General features: G+C 40.2%; 1 protein-coding gene across 5 annotated transcripts in view; it reads left to right on the forward strand.

The window, feature by feature from the left end:
• The window catches only part of NTRK2 (neurotrophic receptor tyrosine kinase 2), a 324,464-nt gene that overhangs the window by 97,369 nt on the left and 207,788 nt on the right, over positions 1-19,307 (forward strand). For all 5 annotated transcript variants that reach the window (XM_019478098.2, XM_006272070.4, XM_019478097.2 and 2 more), the window contains 2 exons: positions 2,639-2,739; positions 3,484-3,583. In XM_019478098.2, coding sequence (XP_019333643.1) covers positions 2,639-2,739; positions 3,484-3,583 — 201 coding nt within the window. The remainder of the gene's footprint in view (positions 1-2,638; positions 2,740-3,483; positions 3,584-19,307) is intronic.

Below are 19,307 nucleotides of genomic sequence, written 5' to 3' on the forward strand. Positions count from 1 at the left end.
GAAATACTGGGAATGTCTACATGTGCCCCTGACTATGCATTTGGTACTGTGGAGTCATTTAGTACTAAATGACTCCACTGTACCTGCCAGTATTGCGCAGTCTTGCCAGCACACAGTTATTTTTCGACACTCCATTGCCGTAGCGGTGAGCTACAATGATGTAGCTCATCGCTATGGCAACATAGTGTCTCATGTAGATGCACCCACTGTTTGTTACATTCTGGCCTCTGTTCCTGCAGGTAATTAAGGCAATATTTGTCCTTCTGAAGATGATGTTTATCTTGTAGAGACAGCTTGCATTTTTATATTAGTCTGTTTTACTGTGCCTTTATTCAGGCAATTTGTATAGAACATTACTAAAATACAGAAGTTAAAAATAACTTCAACAACTTTACTTGTAAAGGAAGCCAGATTCCAAATCCAGAAAAATACTGCACTGATTGGATCTGCTGCTATTCTAGTATCTGGGTACTTTTCACAGATGGAAAAGTTAGTGCTCCTTCTCCTGTTGTGACATAACAAGACAATAATGCTCCTGACATTAACTGACAGTCTGCACATCACCAGCTCTTGGTTGTCATACTGCTTGTGCAGATGGGGAATGAAAGCAGGGTATAATCTGTGTAATCTAAGAAATGCTGCAGCCTTGAGTTTCTCTACAATTTGATCCCTGATACATATGTAGACAAGGGAGGAAAATGACCTTAATGTTGCATTAGGATTGAGATTGCAGACAGTGGAAACTCAGGAAATGATTTTGTGATTCTCATAAAAGCACAGATAATGAATGCCCTGGCACACACAATGTCTTAGTATTCATTAGAATTGGACAGTTTGTATGTTATAGATCCAGATATGTATATATGACACTTGGTCTGATTGCTCTGTCCCTGCCAAGTCTTAATTGGACATTGAACTGGTGACAGGACAACCGTGTAGATGCACCATGCCAAACAGCTCTTTAACCATGTGTGGTAGATTGGGTGATTTTCTGGAAGAAAGCATAAGTGTATGTGCATAAAAACTGAATGGGCCAGCACAGCATGTTATCAGCATGCCCATGTGATAGCTCTCAAATGGCATCATGAGCCTGGAGAAAATACATCCACCAGGATGCAGACCTTCCCCTTCCCCCATGGCAGTTTTGAGGTTAGAAACATCACTCATGATCCTGCTCCCATTAAGAGACCCTAACCCCCCTTCGCCCCCTGCCCTGCTGTCTTTGTAATAGGCTTATTCACAGATATGGCTGTGTTACGGGTGCAGTATCTCTTTTGGGACTTTAAGGGAATACAGATATTTTCTTGAGGCCCTCAGTTGCTGCCTTGGAGCAGATGTGAAGATTTCCCTCCCTTTTTTCTCAGGCAATCCACCAATGTAAAGAAGCAGCTGCAGAGATGGGCACCTAGGTTAGGATTTTGCATCTTAAATACAGCCCAACAATATGTAATTGCATTGTTTTTCACTTACATTTTGCTGTTGATTATGACTATACCACTGCAATTTGCTTTTTTATATATCAATTTTCAAACCCAAATTTCATTTACAGGTTATTTGCATTACATTTCTTGTTGATTTCAGACAAAGTATAAATAGAGAAACCTGTGATTAATTATAAATTGAATCCTGCTGAAACTGCCATCGTAATAAATTTGCCGATTCAATTTAATGTGAACATTCTCCTGCTCTCTCTCTCTCCCTGCCTTTCCCTCTCCTCTCCTTCCCCGTGCACTCTCACAATGAAATAGATACACTATGTATGTATATATTTCAGTTTATAATAATTGTGAAAAATGCAGCTCTGTTTTATTTCAGTGCCTGGGCATCTAGATATAAACAAGTATTTGATCCAGAATAATTCTAGTACAAAATCACATCCTGTGTACACACAGCATACACTTTTCAAATAATTATACTTTATTAGGCCACAGTCTTTCAGTAAAATTACTCTTGTAGAACTGAGAATATTTAAATTTTCAATTGAATTTCTTCAGATATGTCAAGCCTAGACTTTTCTGAGAATTAATGTATCATCTGTGAGCAATAGAAGCTGGCTCCCTGTAATAGAAGCTGGCTACCTGTTCCACAAATACACAAGATAGAATTTTAATTTTTTAATGTCAAGGTGTGAAATGACTGTTTTTCTTACAATTTAGACTCATCGAGAAATTTTTTTTCCTGGATTTTCAAATATGAAAGAAGGAGCCTGTAAACTTTAAAAAAAGCCTAATTTATCTCTGATGAATAGAAAATTAAGCAGCTCAATCTAGAGAGCAGACATATGTTCTTCATGAATTTAGAGGAAAAGAGTTTGCCTAATTTAAAATTTTGCTTCCCTCAGGATTTTTTATTGCAGATCCATTTTCTGAATTCTTACATAAACAAGTATTGGGTGTATGAAGTTGAAAGAGAAATGTAACAAACTCTTTTTTAAGGCCAGAAGTCTCAAAACATTGATTTAAAATATCTGGAGTAAAAAATCTCCGATGGTACAATAGAAATAATGCATCTCTTACGAAGAACTCAAATTTCTCTTAGTTATTACAAACTTTGCAACCTTATGAAGACTTAAGTATCATTTCCCCTCCTATCGTTATGAAACTATAAAGGCAATCTTTTTTTCCCCCCTGTTTCCAAGATTATGAAACCACACCTAACGATATTGGAGACACCACAAATAACAGTAATCAGATCACTTCTACGGGTTTTATCAACACAGAGAATGAAGATAGCATCACTGTAAGTATACACATTGTTTCCTGGTTTTTTAATTTAGTGGACTTTCTGACTGTAGAACTAATGAATCTCTGGAGTGGTTTTTTTGCCTCCTGATAACAGGACACTAGCCTAACAGTATACAAAAACTGTTTTGTTTTATTTTGTCTATAAAACCGAACAGTCTGCCTTTGAAAGTAAGATTTTGTTCAGATAAGTACAATACTTAGCTTGCTTCCAACTTCTGAACAACTAATTTTAATTACCTTTTTTGCCAAGACCATGCTTTTATGGGGAGTTTTTATTTACATAATATTAGATTTTTGACTTCTTGGTGGCCCTTATTTGGGTTGGCTGTCAGTGTTGGATCCCCAGGTATATAGTGGGTAAAAAATAAGGCTTTGTCAGAAAAGTTAATACCCTCTGGACTGTGTTATCTTTTCTAATTAGGCTTCATAAGACAGATAGTGGAGGGGCAAATGACATACATTTCTCTGAGGTGGTTCCATCAGTCTTTCCTCCTTACATTTATGTTTCCTTCCGTAGTACAGAGGATGGTAATGCTATGCAGGCATCTGAATCTCTGTTCTCCATAGGATGGGAAAGAGTGCAGATAGTGCCCCACCCTTTGTTCTCTTATATCTGAGGAAAACATTATTTTAGTTGAAAAGCTCTTTCCCTCACTTGTTTACTTTGTATAAATGTTGATTGTCATTGAGGGTAGCTCATCATTACACCACAAATTTAATTGTGCTTGTTCTCTTTTAGGTGTATGTTGTGGTGGGGATTGCAGCACTGGTGTGCACTGGCTTAGTGATAATGCTCATTATTCTGAAATTTGGAAGACACTCTAAGTTTGGGATGAAAGGTAAGAAGGGATTCTTTTATTACTTTCCTCATAGGAGTTCTTTTTATCATGGGTTATAGTAGCATATATCATAGAATTGTGGTTTCTGAATGATGAAGTTTAGCTAGAAAAAATGTCGTCACACACATTATTTCATTTTTTGGCAAGTAAATAAGGAGAGAGGCAGAAAAATACAGAAATAAAGGGCCTTGGACCAAAACTGTGTTCCAACGTGTTTGGTACTGTCCAGGTTTTTGCAGCCTAATTCAATAAAGCCAAAGTTTGGGGTGAAAGGTAAGAAGGTATTATACAGTACAGGTGGACAAAAATCTGGTCCTGTTTAAGAAAAGAAACTTACTTTGATGTGCAGTTCTGGAAACTTATCTATACTACATATAGCAGGTCATTCCAAATACCATTCAAGGTTCCCTCTGATGTTGGATCCAGCAATAAACCACAACAAAAGGAGGTACCCCTGCAAGTACCACATCATCAAGTTAGGCCTTATGAACTAAATACCTCTTCTAGATCCTAGGGATGTCCTAGGAAGTTGTATTTTTGAAACAGCTGTCTGAGAGGTGACAAGAGCACATATCCACCTGGAGAGTGAAATTCTGGACTTTTTATTTTATATTTTTTGTTGCAGTAGCACTCCATGTACCATGATATTTTCTGCTTGTATGCAAACATGTTAGAGGAATTATAGCTCAAAAAGACCCTTATAATCTTAGTGGGAGAATAGACTATTAGTAAGTATTTTACCCTGAACCAAAGGATGTACTGCAGAGGGTCTCTAGTAACAGAGGTAAGTCCTAGCAAGTTAGGCTTCCTGTCTCCTTATTTCTGTCCTATGATTTCTCCTGCCCATATCACTAATATCTTTCATAGTCCTATAAAGTCTTACTTATGGCATGTATCTTGCTGGTTCTGTCTGTACCATGACATTGTGTTTTATTTAGATTTTTGTCTTATTTCTCAGTGGACTTGGGGATTCTTTACAGGGGAGAATTCCTGGAGTGGATGAGATTTAGGTAGGGCAGAACTGTGGCTGGGCCAACATAGACAAAAAACCTCTTGCTCCCCTTTACCCAACAACTCATTCTTTAGCCTTGGGAATCATTGTGAGTGGCAGAAAATGGGTAGTATGAAAGATGTGGGAAGGCATTTTGGAAATTTTGGGAACAGCTGCAATATTTAGGTCAAAGGCCCCAAAAATTTGTAGAAGCCTGCAAGATGACTTACAGAAGTGGGGACCAACCATTTTGACAGGTATGCCACAAATTAAGTCCCACGCTCTCCCAAATGCCACTCCAATCTCCTTTCCCATCAGATCTGCTGCTCTGCTTTCTGCTCCCTGCCCAACCTGCTGCTTTTCTTTCTTCTCTCTGCCATATCTTCCACTGTGTTGGCAGCTGTCCCCACCATGATCTGCCATGCCATGCAGGCAGTCTGCGTGTACCACTTGCGGCACATGTGCTGCAGTTTGGCTACCTTTGCTTACCCTTTCTTTAAGACTGAAAGGACTGGGGTTATACTGGAAGAGAAGAAGAAGGTGGAAGCCAAAGTGCAGGGGAGGGGTGGTGGGATATCATTGACATTTGGGCCCTAAATGTCAATGATAACTTTTAAATACCATACTAGTGGCTTACGAAGTTCTTTATTAGAAAGTAAAATCTCCCCACTGGAAGAAATATAGAAGTTTTATTCTTCACTTTCCAGGCAGCTTTTCTGTCAATGAATTTGTATTGATAAATTATCCTTGGTTATGATTAATTAGTATTAGGTGCAAATAACCCTTTGCATCCAAACCTAAATTTACCAGCATGAACCTGTCTCTAGCTTAGAGTTCCAGAAACCTTTTTTAGAAGTATCATCATCAACATCATCGGTGTTTTTATTTGTTTTATAGTAGGTGTGGAAAAAACACTGCTATAAGGTGGATAGATAACTGGCTCAATAGCTCAAGCAAAGGATAATTATCAATGGGTCCATGTCAGAATGGCAGGACGTTTTAAGTAGAGTCCCACAGGGATCTGCCCTGGCCTCAGTGCTGTTCAACGTGTTTATTAATGATTTGGATGCTGGCATAGAAAGCTTCTTGAGCAAAACTGGGAAGGATTGTGAACAAGTTGGAGGATGTGAGTCCACTTCATAAGGATCTCAGCAGATTGGAAAATTGAGCTTAAAGCTAAAAGGAAGAAGTTAATTGAAGACAAATGCAAGGTGCTACAACTTGGGAAGAATAATCTAAAACAAAAATATAAAATGGATGACACCTGGCTTGATGACAACCTTATGAAAAAGGGTCTGGGACTTTTGATAGATCACTGGCTCAATATGAGTCTTCAGTCTGATGCAGCCGCACAAAAGACGGATGCAGTTTTGAGATGCATCAATAGAATCATGGGGTGCAAGATATGGGAGGTGACAGTGCCTCTCTACTTGGCATTAGTTAGGCCTCATCTAGAGTATTGTGTGAAGTTCTGGGCTCCCCATTTTAAAAAGGAAGTGGAGAAGTTAGAGAGTGTCCAGAGATAGACAACAAAAATGATAAAGAGCTTGGAAAGCATGAGAAGAGACTGAAGGAGCTAGTTGTGTTCAGCTTGTGGAAAAGGCACTTTAGAGGGGACATGATAGTAGTCTTCAAATACTTGAAGAGCTGCCATAAAGAAGCAGAAAAGCACCTTTTCTCTGTGGCTGCAGAGAGGAGAACACAGAACAATGGTTGGAAGTTGCAGCCAAGTAAGTTTAGATTGAGTATCCAAAAAAACTACTTCACTTTTAGAACAGTGAGGCAGTGGGATAGACTGCCTAGGAAAGTTTTGGCATTGCCATCACTGGAGGTGTTCAAGAAGTTGAACAGCAGCTGGTCAGGGCTTGGTATTTCCCATGCTTCTGGGCTTTGTTGGTTCACCCTGACCCCCTTTTCTACTACATGTCAGGTGTTTTTAACCCTCCTTCAGAGACATTGGGTGTTAGCTACAGCCAGGGCTGGGGACTTTAACTAAGGTGCACCAGTGCTCCTACTGGGACCAAGGAAGCTAGGGGTTTTGTCTCTCTTCTCAGGGTTAGACTGATCACCATATTTGGGGTCAGGAAGGAATTTTAGCTCATGGTTACATTGGTATGGACTATGGGAGAGGTTTGCCTTCCTCTTTAGTTGGGGGCATGGCCCCCTGGCTACCCAGGATCTCTTGAGCATACATTGACATTTCACAGAAGCAGGATATTGGCCACCACATTTCCCCTGCTTTACCTGTGGCAGGTTAGGGTGTTAAGTTTATGTTGCATCAGGGTTGACAGTAGTCTTCTGAACTCTGGAGGTCCCTTCCAGCTCTACTTCTCTATGATTCCGTGATTGTGTGAAGACTTAGATGCCCCATTTTGGGATCAGGTCAGCAATATGCTAGATACTGTAAATGTATGAGAACTCTAAATAAACCTATTTCTACCGAAAAGCTTGAAACAAGGGTATGATGAAAGACAATAGGAAAAGGTAAACAAGTTGGGGTGTGAGAAAAACAGGTAATATTCAATCCTTTTAGTACATGCTTTTAGTAGGGAAGAAGAGAGAATATTTAGTCTCTTGTAGAAAATATCTATTAAAAATGGTGAATCTTCCATTCAACCAAAGTCATGCTCCAAAAAGATGTGCGAACACTTTGCATTCATGAGGGGGGAGCTTCCTGTATTATTTAGATCAGTGGTACACACAGAGCTTTTATTTTTTTTATGTTGAGATAATAATATAATAATACAACTACCTTAATCATCTTCTCATTAAACATTCCCCTACCCTTTCTCAAACAGTATCCAAGGCAAAAAATAAAAAGAACCTAAGCAGGCCAGGCAGTAAAGAACAGTTAACAGTGCTTTCCATTGTATCTGTCCTCTGCAAAGGAGTGAAACCTCCTTCCACTAGAATGCGAGAAATACATGTCAGAGGTAAAATGGAGTGGGAACTCTAAAGACAATAACTCTACTTGCAATAACGCTGTGCAAGGAATGTGGCTGTGTATGTATCCTTGATTATGGCAGGTATCTGCAGCATCATAGTCAAAGAATAAGTTGTATGGTTAGGACCAAAGGTGATACTACCCTTCCCATAAAGGGGAGAATGGGTAAGATAGTACATAGTGGGGCAGAACAAGGGACTACTGAAGGGAACATGTGCTGAACAATTGCAAAGACTCTGCTCAACTCACGCCTTGTCTTCCAGGCATGACTGTGCCTGTTTCATGTGCAGTGCCTCTGTGCATTCCCATTGCCAGGGTTCTTTCCTTGTATATAGCCTGAACCATAGGCTATAGCTTAAAGTAGGAGTGGGTTATTATTTTGGCTGGCTCGTTAAAAACTTAACGAGTTTTTGTGTTATTGACTGCTGCACACGTAAAATTAATGGTGATAATATTTTAACAAATTTTAGATGCAAAACAAATCATATGCTAAAAATCAAATATCTTCTATAAACTATTTTAATTTCATTTAAGAAAATAATTCTTGTTCTGATATATATGTTTTTGAGTAGTGTATATAGAGGTAAGACACTCAGCCAAGGGAGGATGCCTCCACCTTCAGCAGAGCCCTGACACCAACCAGCCACCCCCAAATCACAAAGGAACTCCTGCCTCAGCCTGCACCCTGACATACCACCCAAGAGCCACCTGCCCCCATGTCTTCCTGTCCACCCTTGCACCCACAAAGCCTGGGAAAGCTCAACAGCCCCCTCCAGCCTGCCCCAGCTGCCTGCCAGGGCTATGCAGGCTGCGCCTACCTACATCCTGGGGGGGTCCCCCTTCCCCAAGAGGAGACCCTGACCCAGGGTGCTGCAGGCAGCCTTTCCTGGGCAGACAGGATGGGAGTCGTACTGGCTGCTGCCAGGCAATGGTAGGTGGCTAGGTTGGCTTGTGGAGTTGCACAGGGCAAGACAGGAGGCAGGGATGGGGTCAGGACCTGGGCTTCACCTGCTGGGAAGTGCTGGGGAAGCTCTGCAGCCTCTGGGCACAGGTGCAAGGTGCCTACTACATGGTCCTAGCACCCAGGGTAGACCACGGGTAATGAGCAGATAGGGCTGCTTGCACCAGCATTCTCCACAGTGCTAGAGACCAGATCCAGAGCTACTGCCTGCACTGCCCACCTGTGGGCTAGATAGAATCAGTTGGTGGGCTGTATATTAGTTAGTCTATGTCTAGACATGTCAAAAGTTGTATAAAATATACTTCTACTGCATTTAGTCTTTTCATGCCAACTTTATATAACTTGGGACTGATGGTAGATATGAAGGGTTTTGTGTTATTTTGTTAACTCTCTAGCAATATGACGCTGCTGTAAAATAGATGAAAAAATAGATTTGAAAACAGAGCAGATAAAAAATGAAGTAGATTCCAGTTAAGGTTGGGCTTTGTGTTGAATCGTATGCAGCTGATCTCTCTTCTTGTTTCTCCCAAGAGAAGTCTTATACTTTGATAGCACTGCATTCAGTAAATGTGACTGATAACATTGACCAAACCTGTTTGTGTCTGTCCTTCTGTTTGCCATACGTTGTCTTGTAAAGACCATTCTCTTCTGTGGATGGCTGTGAATGTGAGGACTTTTGTCCTAGCCTTTAGTTTTCCTGGATCTGAAAGAACTGTGGCCTTTTGTCACTCATGAGGAGGGGTTGCAGTGTAGCTGTAGAAAGCTTTTATTAATATCTTATATTCATCAGGTTCTGCGGGCTGCTTTCATGCAATGTCTTGGCATATGTGCTTGCTTAAGGATGTGAAAATGCTTCTGTTGGACATTTGGTGAGGGCTGCCAACACATCTTCCCATCCAGTGTGTATATCTAGCTATATTCAGCTCATAAAACTGGGAGAGTGAAAGGGAACTGGAAAAGAGGGGGCAGGAACTGGTCCTCTCCTCTTTCTCATGGGAGGATTTCCAGAAGAATCCTTCCAGGCTCCTGAAATTCTGTGTTTTACTTGCACTGTTGGAAAGGACAGGCAAATAAAGTGACCAGGTAGGAAATAACCCCATTCTTATTTTGCAAAGTCTGATAAATATCAAGGTGATAATAGGAGAGAATGGGAAGACAAGGAAGAACTCTCTGATGGCATTCAGTGATCTGGCAAAACCTAGAGGTTTAGGTTTGAAGCAGAATTAGATTCCAATAATATTACAAAATGACTTGATAGTTTGAAGGTTTTGATTTTTTTCTTTTTTTCATTTTTGTTTTTTTTTTACATACAAGGGGTAGTTGTTTAGTAACAAGAAACAAGATCACAGTAAGACAAAGAAATGTCCACATCTGAGAGATAATGACTGGACTCTTTACTTTTTAAGAATCTTAGCAGGGGGTGGGAAATGGAGAAAAATATATCACAATAGCTTTGTAATAGAGGCAAACTGATCTGTTGTAGATTTTATTGGAACCAGAAAGGAAAAGAAATCCCCAATCCCCTTACCTCCTTTTAAGAAAATAACAAATAGAATATGACAGAACTTGAAAGAAGCATATGTATGTCTAATTCCTTTGGGTTTTAAGGGTGTGTATGTGTGTGTGTGTGTGTGTGTGTGTGCGCATGCGTGCATGCGTGCATGCGCGCCAGTACTTTAAATGTTGTGGTATAATCCAAAGAAAAAGGAACAAATTGATTCTGAAATTGCCATAGTTGTTCAGCAGGGCCAGAAAAGCTCTCAAGTCTACGAGCTTGGGTGGCAAATTCTCAAATGCTACTTTTCCTCTTGGATCGGACTCTCCTCAAGATACTTCATGCATCCTAAATAGGGAATGTAATTTTTTTTAATGATTTGTTCCTTTTACAGTCTCATAAGAATGTGCACCTAGGTATGAAAATTTGTCTCTGTCTAAGCAGATAACTATGAATTCAACAGATAAATCATTTACCTTTTTTATAACAACTGATACATAGTACTCAACTTTTTCTTCAAACTCGTGCAAGTAGTCTATGATTGCTTCTACACAGACATTCATAGCTGAAACCATCAGTCAGGATTTTATACTTTTAACTGGGTTGATTAAACAGTATCAGTCCAACACGCCTTCATATTTCATGCCTGCAAATGTCAGAAAATACTTTCTTATTTTTTGGTAACTTTTTTGTTTAGTGTTTAACCTTTGTTTTAGAGCTTGAGCCTTCTTTTCAGTTTCAGAAGTAAAACTGTTGATTCTTCCGGTGACACTGACAGTCCACTGTCTTAAATGACTATTTCTTTCACTGTGTCTGTGTTACTTACATCAGCGTATTACTTTTGCTGTCAAACTCCTGATACATTTCATACTTAGCTCTAAAAGATAATACAGGAGAAGACAGCTAGGAACTTGGCTTCAGTTGTGACATATTTCACATTTATCTTAGAGTATTTTGGTTTGGGTAAGGAATGCTATATGGATATATGAATAACAGCAGCCTTAAATCAGTAGTATTGTCACTCAGCACTTCTGGTAACAGCTTCTCTGACACAATGTGTTATCCATCCATTATAGCTAAAAGTCTTTAACCCTCATTTGCCTAACTAATCATATTCATATGACTTTAAATAATGGGTCTGTTCAGGTCAGAATAGGTTATTATTCTGTTGTGTATATATGTCCATTTATATGTGGGCTTTTTGCGTGTTTCTTTGGAAGGAATATTCAGAGCCAATAAGACGAGTTCCTTGTCTCCCTATCTGTCTGAGTAGAGGAGGCTGCAGATGCTCTCCATGTTTCCATTTATATATACTGTATATATTCCTTTTTGTACATTGGTGGGGGATGGTATTCACAGCTTCCATGTGACTGTTAAAAGCTCTTTATTCCAACATAAAGCATGTACCTTACACACTGGTTTTCTTTCTGGAGAACTCAAGAGTATGCTAAATACGAGGATTAAGGACTGTTAGGAAAAGGGAAGGGGGGCATAAAATCTATTTTTATTCTTCTTGTAACCTTGGATTAAGCAATTGTGCTCCTTATGGGCTGTGGAAATACTCTCGGGTTTTATGTATGGAATGGGATTAAAATGAAAGTGCTTTACTCCATCTGATTCTCAGCCAGGTAGAAATAAAAGCTTTATGCACTTTCCTCCTAGCAAAGACTAATTTATAAAGCATAATTAGATGTTTAAGCTTATGCATCTGAAATATGCCTTCAGTAATGTCCTTGCTGGACATTTTCTGTCTCGTGCCAAATAATTTAGAGGAACCATAGTGAAAATATGGGATTCAGAGGCAGGATGTCTGAGTTCATTTCTGTGCTCTGACATGCTGCATGACTGTCAAATCAGCAAACATCTCCATTCCTCTGCTTCCTCACCTATACTATGGAGGTAAAAATGTATGTTGTTGTACTTGCTTGATGGGGGTGCTGTAAGATTCAATCCCTCAATGTCTTGAAAGGGCTTTGATAATGGTGATATTGTTGTTAGTTAAATATGTATGCTGATGGTTAGTTGTGTGTGATTTAAGAAGAAAATCATGCTTACATCATGCAAGATGTAAAAATAATAAAAAGGGTACCAAATATCAGCTGGATCTTGATGTTATCTTAAGGTTGCAGGCAACAGAATTACACTGACTTTAAAAGGAGGAGGGGAGAGCATTTATGACACACAAAACTGTTCCACTGTAACCATTTCATACGCTCAGTCTATTTTGCAATAAAGAAATGCTCAACTGTGGTAATTTAGACACTATTTTATTCAGTCATGAACTGCCACGGCTTAGCTTCATTTATTGCAGGGTAGAGTGGATACACGAAAGAGTAACAACAAATGAGTTGCTGTGTGTTCCTAAACTCAATTTTTAATTCCATATGTGTGTTTCCTTTGCCCATAGATTTGCATTACTGCTCTGTTTTAGTGATTCTCAACCAAGTTGCTGCAAAATAGTTTTAAAGGTACCCCACAATGAAACATTCACAAGATAAACTAGGAAATCATAGTGCTGAAAACTTTCTGAGCTGTTGTGGTGTTTCTGAGTTCTTTGCAACAAAAGAATTGCTCTGTTGTTTTTCCAGTCGAGTTAAATCTAAGAACTGGCATTTTCCATAGGGTGCCCTGAGTCTAAAAAGCCTGAGAATCAGTGCTCTATTTTCATCTGTGTCATTGAGTATCATTGTGGCTTTTAGCAGAACACTCTGCCTCAGCTTCCCCTTCGGTATTATGAAGATGCTAATATTTATGTACAAACAGGTACATTTGGAGGATAAATTCATTAATGTTTTTAAATCATTTAGGATGTGTAAAGCACTATATGGTGACTATGTTAAGTGTTGTTAGTATTGTCAGTTGATCCCTAGAAAATATATTAAACTGAAGGATTTTATATGAAGTTTTAGCACATCAGCTGTTTTATAAAGGTATAATGAAGGAGAGACTCTGTCCCCTTAATTTCTTTCTATAATTCTCTAGGCCTATCTCTGTTGGAATGTTACTCTATCCTTTCCTCTCCCTTGTTAAAACTTTGAAATTGGGCCATTTATCTCAAAACCACAGTTTTCTTTTGCCAACTCCTGCTACTTGATGCTACGTTGCCAAGTTTGATGCTACAGTGACAAGTTAGATAAAGTACAGAATAGACCAAGAGTGTAATAGTGTTCAGAAACAGCAGGAGCAGACCAGTGGCTGATATTCAGCACATAGCAGAGGATTTAGTGAGGGACTGGATCTCTGAAGTCAGGGAGTTATAAATGATGTGAGAGAACATTCTCTACAATCTTCTGCAGTTACTAAATTAAAACTCAATAGTGACTGTATGGAGGGAGGCTTAGGTGACTGCCTTGGAGGATTTGATGGCCCAAAGCATTGTATAGCTGGATATTAACTTCAGTATGGATTTTTTTCTGTTCTGGTGGCTTTTTATAAGTAAAATACAGGAAAACCAAATGTGAACACATGATTTGTTTTGGAGAAGGCATGCAAGTTGATGATGGGGTAGGGGACTATGAGTTTAATGGGTACTAGTGGAAATATGGTAGAAAAAGGAAGGAGACTAGGACTGGAATCAAGAGAATGAAGCAGTGAGATTTAAGAGGGAACACAATGGGAGGTGGGAGAATGTTAAAAATCCTAATCGTGCAGTCCCTACCTTGAGGTGAGTGTGCACGCACTCAAATAATGTGTAAGAGTACACAAAATGCGTATGACCAAAGGGGAAATTAGGACTAGATTATGCAAACTGTATATAGCCACGAGCTATGTCTGAGCTATGTATCCACCTGCTCAAAAAGGCCTTCAGAGATAATTCAGCTTTAGTTTCTGAGTTTCCAGTATGCAGAGGGCTCCATACATTCTCCATACATCCACCTCCATACATTCTCTAGCACAGTGAGAGGAAGGAGGACTGACTGTGGGCCTCTCCTAATTCCTACCTGTTTGTTCCTCCTGTGGGGTGGTCTGAGCCTTGCCAGATGTAGGAAGGAAAGTGTCCTAGTTCAATCTCTGGGTGCACTGGTGCAAATGTGACCTACTGTTACCCAGATAATGCAGTACAAGAAGGGTCCTTGGTCCTTTGGACATATAAGGACATATACAAATCTGGCTCAGAAGGAATTAGAGAGGGACAGGGAAAGGAGGCAAGAAAACAGAGAAAAAGTACAGGGTATAATTCAATGTTGCACTATAACACCAGACAAAACTCTTGAAAGACTGGAAAATGAATTCAAATAGAGGAAGCAAATGGGGAAAATAAATTTTAATTATAAAAAAAATGAAAAAGCCCCAATTCTGCAGTGAATTAAATATGATTTTCTCCAGAAGAGATGTAAACCCAGTGGGACCAGGCCATTTTAGGTTTCTTCTTGTATAAAGAGAACCCTGGGTGGAATTGGGCTACCATACTTCTACAAAACATCTGACCAAATCACTGGGGTTACAGGGTCTGTCTGGTGGACATTGGGTGACTTTTGGTTAGTAAACCTTTGCAGTGCCCAGCTTGTAGAAGGGCCCTTGTGGGTTGCTGGAAGTAGTTCTAATTTGGATTATACTTCCATATTGGGACCTGGGAACTGGCTCCGCCGTTGTTCATTTCAGGTTATGGGGAGCATAAAGGTTTTTCACATGTTGTTAACCCCAACCTTATGAGTTCTCCTTTGTTCTCTTCAGGTACTGCCTGGGATTTGGGCTTTATATAGCTACATAGAATAATATTGAAAGGTTATAGCAAAACACATGCTGTTTAAATGTAGTTAATTTTTAATTTAGTTTCTGTTGAATAACATCAGTGAGGGGTACTGATTTGTGCCTATCAAGAGATTGTTCAGCTGCTTTTCTACTATAGAGTAGATCTTTGCTTGATGGTTCCTTAACTGTACCTTTTTAGTTTTTTCAAATTTTGATTATAGAGTCCTTCTTTGTATTTGTATTTGTTGATTGAGGTGCCCTATTTTCTGTCAGTCTTCAAGTAGTCCAAGTTCTTTTATCCTTCACAAGTCTGGGAATCCCTATGCTAAATCTGGATTCTGGAAAACATGATTAGATTGGTTCTAAAAGTTCCATTTTTAAATGCCTGGCAATATCAGCCACTTATCAGTTCCTTTGACACACAGCTACAATCTTATTACAGTGAAGTGTCCTTTTTGTTGTGTCTCTATAAAAGCATCCAGTACTGAATTTCACACCACAGGGAAATATTCACCTTGGAATAGGAGATTAGTTTTTATAGATCATAGAGTTATATGACACTTCTGATTTTCTCCTGACAACTGTTTTATACTACTTGTATCACTTCATTGGAAACTACCTCTGTATATAAAATTGTGTATGAAATGGGGGGGGGGGGGGGGGGGGGGGGGAGGAATGACTGTTTTAAATTTGCTTCATATTAATAGTGGGTGAATAAGGAAAACAAAAGAGGGCCAGAAATTGAATTGAGGTTAAAAAACAAAACAAAACAGGTTTTATTTGAACCTTCACTGAACCTTTTAAATCCTTATATGTGCTGGAAGTGTTATGGAGCATCATCAACAGAATTTGCAATACCTTATACTTTTGTTTGATCTGGCATGTCCCCACTCTCATAGTCTTTCATTTCTCAATTCTAGAAATTTGGTTAAAAATTTGAAATAATTTTCTTGCAAGATTCCTCATGTTCCCTGAGGATGAGGAATTATTGTGAAATTCAGCACTGCTGTAGTTGTCTTGGGCTCCCAAGGATCACAACCTTGACATGATGGAGAGGCTTGTGTGCTACTCATAACTTCAAGAGTGATCCCATCTGGAGTTTTGTACTCTTGGTAAGATCTTCCATGGCAGCAAGTTCAGAAGTGAAGTATCCCGACTAATAGCAATCCAAAAATAAAAATAAAAGTCCTCAATAGTGGACTAGGCAGATGAAGAAAGATACTTCAGAGTGGCTGCAAAGGCTGATGAAGGCTGCAGCAGAGTAGAAACCTCTGGTCATCTAAATTTTCCGTGTTATCACTTTCCCTTCCTGAAAGGCATTGCGTGGTTGCTGATGTTGCAACATCATCCCTGCATTAAAAGGTATCTTACTTCAATAGCATGTCCTGTGGCAATGGGGGCAGGTGCTAGCAATTATTGGAAGCCCTGATCATAGACCTACATGGAAATGATGATTGTATGATGGTCGTTTTATACTTGGTACTGAGACAGGTATGCAATTTGGCAGCTGCAAAAATGACAGAGCAGGCTATTTAGGATCAACTTTGCTTGCTCTACATGGGGAGGGGGCTAGGAAAGGTGCCGTAAACAGTCTGTCTCATTTCCTGATTGGAAAGCCATGATCAGTCAGATCAATTAATCTGTGGTTCAAATTGAGTTATGAAGTTTGCAACCTGGAATGTTTGCACCCTGATGGATGTGGCAGGCCAGTAGGTGGTGTTCCTGTGCTGAGCCACCCACCTCACTGCACCCAACCACCTTCCAGGCTCTGAGTGCCTCCCTGGGGGCACCTCATGTCTGGCCAACCCCCTTCCTGGAGCACACCCGCTAGCCTGTGGGTAGAGCTGCCACCACCCGGGGATGGGCTTGATTCTGGCACTGTGCCCCCTGGGAAACACAGAAGCCTGCAAGGGTACTTGACTCACTTCAAGAACTTGGGGTGCTTTCCTCAGTCGGAAGCACAAGTAGTGGTCTCCCTTAGTCAGTCAAACCACGGGGACCCCAAGGCAAAATCTAGATCCACTCCCAATAAGTCTCCTATGCTAGGTACAAAGAAGAACTTTATTGGTTACAAGGAGTAGGGTTGGAATAAGGTACAGAGTTGAGTAGTATCAGAGAAATCCCATAGAGCTAACAGGGTGGCTGGAGTAGCCTTTGCTCACATAGCTGAGTTACTGCAAGCTATATATCTAGTTAGATCTCAGGTAGCTTACTCACAAGTATCATCCAGAGGCAGGTGGAGATTCCCTCTGGAGGCAGGCAGTTCTTTGATCATGAGTTTTGAGAGAGAGAGCAAGTTTCAGATGGTCCAGCTCTTCTCTTCTCCTCATGGCTGCTGCTTCCTCCTCCTGGGCAGTCCTTCACTCATATAGACCTCATGACCTCATTTACCTCATCCAATGGTGGCCAGCACGTGTTGGCTGTCAGCCAACCAATTTGAAATGCATCACTGGTTGCTGGGCAGACTAGCAGTCTCTAGCCCACCAGGGAGCCCAGGCCCCTCACCCAGGTATGTGATGCCAGTCACGTAGGCAGAGGGAGCAGATTTCCCCTCTCCCTTAGGAATGTATCTAGCTCAGGTTATGTAAAGAGATAGGCTAAGGTGTGTACCCTATGCAGGGCCCAAATTGTCACAGAGCAGAGTTTTTGGGGAGAAACAGAGGTGGCCTTCTGCCACAATGGACAACCCTAATAGTGATTGACTGGAGTGAAGGCCAACATTCATAGCCACAGAACTTGCACAATTTGATATTGACATTGCTGCACTTAGTGAGACCAGATGCGCAGGAAAGGGGAAGCTAGCTGAGCATGGTGGTGGCTACACTTGATTTTGGAAGGGAAGGGATGGAAAAGATAGATGACAGACCCATCCACAGTCTTGCTTTTGCTATCAAGACCAAGATTGATGCTCAAATACCAGAATGCCTGGTTGGCATCAGCAAGCATCTCATGACCCTTTGCCTTCAACTGGCCAACAAACAACATGCAAGAGCCATCAGTGCATATGCCCCAACCCTTGATGCACATGATGAAAGAAAAAAAATCACAAGGATCAACTACTTCCTCCCAGAACTATTTGTCATGTCTTCAGTTGAACACTTGGATCTCAGATTGGTCTCCTCAGTCATCTATAGACCCACCAGTGACTTCTGTATTTACTGCAAGACTGACATCCTCATATCAAGGGACTGCTGCTGATGACAATGAGTTGTCTTAGATGGCATAATGTAATATACAAGTTTATAGAAATGAAAAATGATTATGACAAAAGGTAAACAAACTACTTGAAGCTCCAAAGAAGTTCAGTTAAAGTTTGGTTTAAGTTCTGGGCAAAGGTTTGAGTAAGTTTTCATTTTATTTGTGCCAGTGGACCCTTCTTTATGTCTTCCACACACATACAGAGGCTTACAAATATGCAGGTTTTTAGCTTCCATGATCTCTATAACCATCTTTGTTGTTTTGCCAAGTGCAAGATTATCTCCAGAAGAGAGATTTATATAGTTAAAAACTAAATGAGAAGCTAAATAAAACCTTAACTTTTTGTGCTAGTGACAGTGGATTGGGGCCATACAAGTGAGGTTTGAAGAGGCACATGGGGACTGTTGGCTAGATTTTGGTATTGTGGTGAATTTAGCAGTGTGTTCGAGAATTTGGCAATGACTAATAAGTACCTGCATTGGCTGAATGTAAGTGTGAAACAGTATGTGATAGCCCCTTGTTTCTTTTGCTTGGGAGTGGTTTCTTGTATTCAGAGAGTGCAGGTATTTTGTGTATCCAGTGCCATAGCCTCATTCCTCCACAGCATCAGTTCACAAAGCTGCTTTTATGTGAATAGCTGAGCAAAGGCTGCACCAGGTCAGCATAACACAGTAAGTGCTCTGTGCTTACCACTCTGTAAGTGCAAAACTTCCAAGTGCTCCCCCACTCTGCACAGATTAGCTTTTAACATTTATCAGCAAATTATACTCAAATTCTGTCATTAGATGCACCCCTGCAACTATTACATGCATGTTACTTTGGTCTGTAGTTCCAAGTACTATGGTCTGTGTATGGTATTCAATACACCATAAATCATTCATTTTGGGGTGGGGGGTTGGGGTTGTGTAGAATGACTGTGAGGTTATTGAGAGAAGTTCAATGAAAGGAAGACACTGAGCGTGGGAAATAGATGTTTGAACATCCATCTAAGTTTATTTTTTGGGCTGCTCATCGTGCTGCCACCAAGCCAGCTGTCTCTCTCTTGCCTCTCCCCACTGTGTGTCTATTCTATAGGCAATTCACAATTTCCTTTTTTTCCTTTTATTTTTCAAATAATTTTCTCTCAGCTTCTTTTCTTTCTGTACCTTGCCCCATTCTGTGTCATTTAATTCTGCTTGTTTTACGAGTATCACAAATCAGACAGGGATGATGCCTTCAGTATGGAAATGAGAAACTGATATAGGAGAATGAGAAGATCTGTTTTGCCATGTTCAAGTTATTTGGTACCAAATATTTATAAAAACACAACAGTGCTTTTTATTGTGAAGTAAAATGGACGAAGTCAATATTAAGAGAAACTTATTTTTGCTGAGTTATTTTTATTCCTAATGTGAAAGGTTAGTGTCACTGTTATTTCAACAACTGCCTGGCTTCATTGAAAGC

This window comes from Alligator mississippiensis, chromosome 3 (assembly GCF_030867095.1).
Source record: "Alligator mississippiensis isolate rAllMis1 chromosome 3, rAllMis1, whole genome shotgun sequence".
Taxonomy (NCBI): Eukaryota; Metazoa; Chordata; order Crocodylia; family Alligatoridae; genus Alligator; species Alligator mississippiensis.